Source organism: Lucilia cuprina, chromosome 3 (genome assembly GCF_022045245.1).
Source record: "Lucilia cuprina isolate Lc7/37 chromosome 3, ASM2204524v1, whole genome shotgun sequence".
Taxonomy (NCBI): domain Eukaryota; kingdom Metazoa; phylum Arthropoda; class Insecta; order Diptera; family Calliphoridae; genus Lucilia; species Lucilia cuprina.
In genome coordinates this window covers 19,198,281-19,207,279 of record NC_060951.1, presented here as the reverse complement: position 1 = coordinate 19,207,279, position 8,999 = coordinate 19,198,281, and the positions used below count along the sequence as shown (strand labels likewise).

At 33.6% G+C, this 8,999-nt stretch overlaps 1 protein-coding gene and 1 long non-coding RNA gene across 2 annotated transcripts; both read left to right on the top strand.

Annotated features, from left to right (window-relative positions):
• Positions 1-5,070: 5,070 nt before the first annotated feature.
• On the top strand, positions 5,071-5,723 carry LOC124418897. The gene has a single exon (XM_046946759.1). The coding sequence runs from the start codon at positions 5,071-5,073 to the stop codon at positions 5,614-5,616; it is 546 nt and encodes a 181-aa protein (XP_046802715.1). The 3' UTR covers positions 5,617-5,723.
• Positions 5,724-6,002: 279 nt separating this feature from the next.
• LOC124419055 lies at positions 6,003-8,719 on the top strand. Its single transcript, XR_006940364.1, has 3 exons — positions 6,003-6,238; positions 6,455-8,518; positions 8,581-8,719. It is a non-coding gene; the product is annotated as an uncharacterized LOC124419055 (long non-coding RNA).
• Positions 8,720-8,999: the final 280 nt, after the last annotated feature.

The following is an 8,999-nucleotide window of genomic DNA, read 5'->3' as shown; positions in this document are numbered from 1 at the left end:
TTGAAGGGAAGGGCAACATTAACTCTTCCCTATGTCTATATTAGACAAATATTTCTCATGATACTTGACAAAACGTCGGCAACAAAATTGTCAGTTTTTTGTTTATTGTAATGCATAGGGGTAACAAAATGCTGATTTTATCACGACAACCCACAGATAATTTTTTTGAAATAATGCTATTTTTAATAAAAACGATTAAAATTAAATGCATATTTTGTAAAAATCCACTAATTTCACTAAAACTTACGTTAAAAATCAATTTTAATTGCACAAAAACAAAATTTTACACAAATTTTACAATAAAATGGCGTTTATTATCAAGACAACGTTGTCTAAAAAATTAGACAAGACTGTCATAACGACATTATAACGCTATTAAATGCCGTCTGCACTTTCTAATTTGTTATCATGATTACTTTTCGACGTTTAGCATAATATATATTTTTCTAAAATAGACACGAGGTTCCGGAACACTTAATATCCCTACAAGAAATGTATGACCGAAACTAACACATACAAAATGATTCTACTAATACTCTTGCAAAAATTTTTTTTATAAAATTGCTAAAAAAATAGTTAATGGATAATTCCATCAATAATGACAGTCAAATGACCGGTAAAATGACTGTTGATGTACCCAATATGTGGTAAAGGGTTTCATTTGCATATGAAAGGGTGAAACAACTACTTTTGACTGTTACTGTGTTTCAGACTAATATATTTTTCGACGTTATAAATTAATTATTTCTGTAAAAGCCAAAGATCAAGAAGCGAAAAATTACAAAGACTACCTATAAATTATTAAAAATAAAAAGAATTAATATAAACAGAATTTAAAAATACTGCAGGAAGTGGAGCTGAAGATAAACACTTCGGAGTTTAATCAATCTATGGTAACATAATTACTTACTTTTAATTTTTATATTTCGATATTTATATGTATTTCTTACAGACAACTTATTTCCACAAATTAAAAGGAGCATCAGCGGATTTAAGATCTTGCGAGGTATGTAAAATGGTGAAATGATTGTGAATTTATGTACATGTTTAATCTATTAATAAAATTAACAAATATATATCTTAAAATATTCATAAATTGTGTTTCATTATAAATTGGTATAGCCGTCACATTTGACGGATATATTTATCAAATATGATTAGTCAAAAATGACCGATAATTACATAATATTTAATTTGTTAACTGTGATAGATATATCCATCAAGCATGATCAGTCAATCCAGACTAATATCTATGTCATCCATGGTTAGTAAACAACAAAAAAGTGAAGAACTCAAATATATGTTTTAAAGTCGATAGAATTCATAAGTGCAAGGGAGAAGAAAAATCACAAGTACACAAAAGTTTCCATCATCTTTGTCCATTTGCCTTAAGAAACTGATAGAAACTTTGCTTTACGCTGTGATCGAAATAATACATCAGTAGTGCCAGTCCAACGACCGATCAAATGACTGTCACTGTTCTTGTAGGGTATTAAGAAACACATATGAAGTATTTATCCGGCTGGCGGCAGCTGACTTCTACGTTATGGTTTAATTTTGAAATCTGTTAAATGGTAATAAAATAAAACAATATTCTTTTACATATACACTATGAAGATAAAGAGATTAACTGAAAAATGTCTGTTCCGGAACGCTTTATATAACAAAACCCATATGAGGTATTTACCCATGCAGCAGCTACATTATGGCCAAATATTGAAAATTACTCCGCCGGAGTAGAATTATCCATTCGCAACAAATATTCATTCAATCGAAATATAATATTTTCATGAATATGTACTTTTTTATGTTTATTTTTCACAAAAATTAATTTTAATTAACTTAAGGCACTTACTTAAATTTTGCAAATTAAGCTGCCGGAATAGAATTTTTTGATGGAAACAAAAATTATTCAATTCTGAATATATTTTCCTCACAAATTTTAATATCTTTATCTTTATTTTTTAATATAATGTAAACATTTTACAAAAAATTTTCATTAAATGAATTCACCGTACTTATGGTTTTTGTAATTTACGAACACTATTATGTAACTTATATCTTATTGTAAAGCATTTTGTTGAACATAAAAGATGATTGATTAACAAATTGTTGTTTCAATACATAAAAGTGGTGTCAGAAGTAGGATAGCGCAATATGCCGCTGGATTCAGACGATTTGAAGATTATTACTGAAATATTTGCAAATGCGTTAAGGCAGTCTGCCACACAAAATGCGCAGGAGGCAGCGGCAAGTATTTCGCAACGAGATGCAACAATAAGGACAGCAACACCACTCTCTATATCGGCTTACAAGGCAAGTGATGCTACGTCCGTCGATGATTATTTTACTCGTTGCGTTGAGTCGAATCCCGGAAGCTGAATACAGGGACTACATTTTAGTACATATGGGTTCTGAGCTCAACAATGCACTTAAAACGCTGATAAGTCCTAAGGTACCAGAAAGTCTATCATTTGTTGAAATCAGGACAACATTGGTAAACCATTTCGACAAGAAGAAGAATCAATATGCTGAAAGCATAAGGATTCGGCAGGTCATTCAAGAAAAGGATGAAACGTTGTCCAACTTTGTATTGCGTCTTAGACATGCAGCCACACATTGCAAGTACGGGGAGTTTTTAAACAGAATGCTGACCGAACAACTTCTCTTTGGCCTAGAGTCGCGTAATACTTGTGATCAGATAATTGCGAAGGAGCCGGAAAATTTTAACGCCGCCTATGAAATAGCTCAACGTCTGGAGGCATCACATATGTCTTCCATGGAAATGAAGAATGCGGCGGGTGGCTCAGTTCCTTTATTAGAGTCAACGTTTAAGGTAGGCTACGATGCGACAAGAATTAGGAACACACCGAAGTGCAATCTGCTCATGGATCTATCAAGGAAAACGTAAAGGATACCAAAATTGATCGTTCTAATTGTTACGGGTGTGGTGGAGATCATGCCCGAACTATTTGTAAGTTCCGTAATGCCAGATGTTATCTATGCGGTAAAACCGGTCATATTGCAAAGGTATGCAAATCGAAAACTGCACAAATCTCAGAGGAGCATACAGAAGGTGACAGTGATGTGATTCAACGGTTAAATAAGGTTGGTACGAAAAAGGAATCGAGTAGACATTTGATCGGAGTGGAAATTAATGGTGGTAAAGTGAACATGGAATTGGACACGGGTGCTCCTTGCGGTATAATGAGTATGGCAACGGTGAAATCGTGTACTGACAAGTATAAGTTACTGACAACAGATAGAAAATTCACGAGTTACACTGGTCATAGAATTGATTGCATTGGACGTGTAGTGGTGAACGTGAAAGTGGGCGCTACAACCCGCAGGCTTAATTTGTACATTGTTGACGGTAATTTTGATTCGTTGTTGGGCATAGAGTGGATTTCACAATTTGTTGGGGAGATTGATTTTGTGAAATTGTTTTCTACATCAGAACCGGTTGAGGCAATCAAAATGGATTCTCCTAGTTTATCGGCCCACGAATCTCAGATACTAGGACAAGTGCTAGCTGAATTTGAGGAAATTTTTAGTGATACTGCCGGTAAGTTAGATTTTCCACCTATTAAACTACATTTAAAACAGGATGCTGAACCCGTATTTGCCAAAGCCAGGGAGATACCATTTGCACTAAGGGAAGCGTATGCTCTTGAGATTGATAGGAAAATAAAATCGCAATTTTTTTGATGACATATTAATTTATGCCGACAATTTTGATAATTTGTTATCGGGTTTGAAAACGACTCTTACGCGTTTGATGGATAAAGGGTTAAGGCTGAATCGTTCTAAATGCGTGTTTGCTGCAACTGCCGTAGAATTTCTAGGTCACAGAATTGATACTGACGGAATCCATAAATCCCATAGGCACGTGGAGTCATGATAAACTACAGCTGTTTTTGGGAAAAGCCACATACTATGGTTCATTCATAGTCGATCTGTCTACGCGTAGCAGACCACTTCATGACATGCTTTTGAGAAAACAGTTCCAGTGGACAAAAGAGGGTGAGCAGTCGAACAGGGACATTAAGAATGCACTCATCTCACCACAAGTATTAATGCCATACAAACCGGAATTACCACTACTCCTTGCCACAGATGCCAGTGAGATGTTATCTCACCGCATGCCGGATGGTCGGGAGAGACCCATAGCTTATGCTAGTCGTACTTTAACGGCTACTGAACGTAAATACCCACAGATTGATAAAGAGGCTCTTGCTATTGTATGGGCCGTATGGAAGTTCTTTTTCTACTTATATGCTCGTCATTTTACTCTTATCACAGACCACAAACCACTGACTCAAATTTTGGATCTATATAAGTCCCTTCCTGTTTTGTGTATTAGCCGTATGGCTAATTATGCCGATTTCTTAGGAAATTTTGATTTTGATGTTATGTTTTAAATAACGAAGGCTAACGCTAATGCGGATTATTGCTCTAGAGCTATTAACGTGAATATGGTCAAACAAATAGTGGAGTATGAAGAATATGATGATTTTGATTCATTCGTAAAAAGACAAATTAATCAACTACCAACGAACGCTGACAAAGTTGCTGCGGAAACACTTAAGGATGATAGGATGGGGAAGATTTTTAGAATTCTGGAGGGCGGTAAATCCCTCCACGCATATGGGTATAAGTCTTCTAAGATAAATTACAGAATAACTTCTACGAGTACTTCGGCCGCTACAATTAATATCCTGGATGAACTATTTGCGAGCTACGGGGTCCCAACTACACTGGTTTCGAACCAGTGTAGTTGGCACCCATCCACCAATGGCCAGGCTGAGCGATCAGTACAGACAGTTAAAAGCGCAATTAAAGCAATGGGCTCAAACAGGAATAACCTTCAAAAACATTTTAATATTTTTCTACGTCAATATAGAATTGCACCCTATTCCACAACTGGCAAACCTCCAGCACTGTTATTTTTCGGACGTATGTTGCGTACTCGTTTGGATCTACTCATCCCTCAAGATTTGACAACGAGGATGACCGATAAACAATATATGCAATTCAATTCTACTTTCCGCTGTTTCGAACCAATGCAGAATGTCTATTTTTTTGTCAAATAACTGCCGTGAAAATAAAAGGCTACCAGGAGTAGTGCTGAATCGCCTCGGGGATTTGCATTACGAGATCCTTTACGATGGCAAACGTGTAAAACGCCACATTGACCAAATTCGATATCGCGATGATTCAAAAGTGCAAATGAATGAAAAAGGAACACAATCTGCAGATATTGGACAAAATATACGAAGACGGCGGTCACATGTGGAATTTGATACTTCAAACGCATCCCGTTCAGATGGGGAAATCGCGATTGATGACCCACCGAATAATTTTTCGACACCCCTACCGAATTATTTTGATAATGAAGCTACATCCACTGGTTGTTCTACACCACAATCGAACTTCCGGGGATTTAACTCTGCAGGAGAGAATAATGAGCATAATCAATTACAAAACAACGCTAATGTCGGAGGTGAGACGGATATTGCAGAACCAGTACCGAACGATATAGGACAGGAAGAACAAGTTCCATTACGTAGGTCCACCAGGTTACGAAGACGCAAGATAATATTTACACCGGAATGATTGGCTATGTGAAAAAGGAAATGTTATGTATTCTCTGGCATCTTTGTTATGTTATATTTGAGTTGCAATAATCTGTCATAATATCAACCAACTGTCATATTATTATGTAACTTATATCTTATTGTAAAGCATTTTGTTGAATATAAAAGATCATTAATTAACAAATATAGATATTGTTGTTTCAATACATAAAAAAACCAAAAGCAAAAACAAAATACATGCGAATTGTTGTTGTCGCAGAACTGCCACCACCTTATCTGAATTCGCCTTGATTTTTCGTGAGAAAGAAATAGGAAGAATATCATTCATGTCTCTCGTGGTACTGAGTTTCTCGTGCTCGAAAACTTGCTTTATTTAGTTAATCTTCTAATTCGTACAACAACAAATCAATGCAATCAATACGTAGTTTCTAAAACAAAAGTTTCTATGTGTAGACATTAATGAAACTTCAAAATATAATTCAGAAACAGTTTCTTAATACTACGTTCACACCTTCGTGTTTTTTGAAACACATCATGTTTTTTCAAAAAACACTTCAAATTCGAGTCGTTTTCCCATATATTTTTCAAGTTCAAAAACATCTTAATTCGACAAGTTTAATTCTAAAACACATACGTCTTATGTAAAAACGATTATTAAGTTAACAATGGTTGTTAAAACCTGTTTTTATATGGAAAAAGTGTGTAGTAGACCATTGTTAACTTTAATAATCGAATGATTTTTTGCGTGCTTTTGTTTAATGAAAAATTTAAATTACAAAAAATATTAATATTGTTGTTGAAAAGATTTTAAATTTGTTTTAATTTAATAAATAAATGTCTTTAAATATCTAATTTAGTGTAATTTAAGTGAAAATCTAAATTTTTAAAACAAAATGTGTTACGGTCTCAGTACCGGTCGTCAAACTAAACCGGCCCTACTAACTTCTGCGGCTTCTTCTCGGGGAGTAGTTCTCAACCCTGATACGACTGAGTCACGTACAAAATTATTAAGAGTATCAAAACCAACAACTTACAAACAATCAAATTATTTTGAGCAAATATAAATAGGGAGATAGATGTACACCTCCAATCGCCCTTACCGCCGCATAGTCTCCAACACATCTTCCATTACGGACCCCGTTACCCATCTCTTTCCGCCTTATCTAGATCAACAATCCCCAAAATTAATACACTCACTCAATGTTTTTCATCATCACTTATAATATTAAAACATTTATTAACACAAATAACTTAAAATTAGACTATATCTATCCATATTAAAAATTTGCGTTAATAAAGATAAGTTTTTAACTTTCTTCAAATTTAAAACTAAAAAAATAATAACTACAAATAACATTAAAATAAATACGATTATAACTTAATAATAACATAAATTTATTTAGACATACACATAGATAAAAACCCAACACTATTAACTAAAGGATTGGACTTATTCTGGAAATGGCTTTTCACTTTAATTAAGCCGAATTTATTACCGAATTCTATCTACCCTAAAAGTGCTCTCTGAAGGATCAGATATTAATATTAGCATTAACTATGCTTGGCGAGGAATAATTTATTTTACCTATTAGTGCAAACCCTTGTACACTCAGAACATAAAAGAAAACACGGTCACAATTTATTATCTTAAACTATCTTAATCTACCCTATTAAATCTTATATTATTTGTTTTTTTTTTTTGTATTTTATCTTATCTTATTACTACCCTGACACGGAAAACAGTTTTACGATATTGACAGTGAAAATTTTCTTACTGGGGCGATACCTAAAAGCTCACACCAGAATTTATAGGTTTGTGCATTGGAACACCCTAGACAATTTTCGGAGTTATCAGTATGTTCTTTCGGAATTTTTGTATGCCACTTATTAACAGAAGCTTTTCTACTATTGTTTGCAGAGAATTTCCAATAACAGCTAACAATTTCCCTTATTCTTATTTCGGGATGCCACTTCTGCCCACTAGACTTCATATATTCGTTACCTTTTTATGTTTTTTAAATCGCAATTTAAAATCTTCAGCCATTAGACCTTGAATAAAATCTTCAGCCGTTAGTCCTTGATAAAAATCTTCAGCCACTAGTCCTTGATTAAAATCTTCAGCCGCTGGTCCTTGCTGACGTTCGGTGTTTTCCACAATATTCCGTATACCAGGGAATTTCTAACAGACAAAAATTAACCATTAACACCAAAACTTCACACACTCTTTCATTCAAATAACAACTTACATTGACTTTTCACTAACACTTTCTATAATATTATTTTATTTAATTATAATTATACTTTAAGTTTTTCGTTGCAAAGTTTTACTTAATAAAATTTAAAATTTGACCTTTATAGAAAACTTCAGCTAACTCCACTGAGTGCCAGTAATTATTTAATTTTCAACTATTATTTTACTTTGCGTTAGACCTTTAACTACAAGTATACGTAAACTTACAAAAGTAAAACCTAAGCAAATAAAAAAAAACAATTACCGGTGGATAACATTAACACAAAAAAATGAAAAAAAACAAAACCTATACACAAAAAACGATACCGGTGGTTAACATAAACACACAGTAAACAGCGGAAAGGTCAACGTACGCTCTTCTTAGACCTTAAAATCTACCGCATTTGCACTTCTAAACAACAGAAAATTTTCTCTTAAATCTGCCCACCAACAACTCTTAAGACATAGTCTGGCAACTTCTAATCTTATAAAAAAGTACAACACTACATTTTCATCCCATAACAATACTTCCAGTCTGCATATTTATTTGACAAACCAGAAACAAGAACAAGACAACTGACATAACTAACCAAAACAAATCAAATCTAAATAACCATTCAATGCTTTCCTCAATTTTTTTCTTTTTTAAATTACTTGTCCCAACAACACCTACAACACTTTAGGAAGAATGGTAAGTTTACTCAAGTCTGAAGTCTAATTTTATTCATTTCACCATGAAATTAATTCTTTCAGTGAACATATATAAAGAAAAACAATTCAACCCCCTGACAAAACACATCAATGCAGAACACAACAACTAAAAGACTGGGACATTCGCAACCGCATTCGTGAAGCAAATTCAACCCGCAACAAATGTTTAAGTCGGAAAAACATTTCGAAGCAAAAAACACGATAATTTAGTACACTGAACACTAAGAAGTGAAACGCTGTAATTTTTTTATAACAACAACGTTACGCTCTTCTCACAGATGAGTTCTGTATAACTACAACTCATATGTAAGAATTTTACTCTCTTTTCAAAACTTTGTCGCAAAAATTCGTGGTTTATAGCACTTGAAAATATTTTTTATGACTTAACGTTATATTTTATTATTTTTTTTTTTTTGCAGAAACGAAAAAAATATTTTTTATTTTTTTTGACCGAGTCGTAT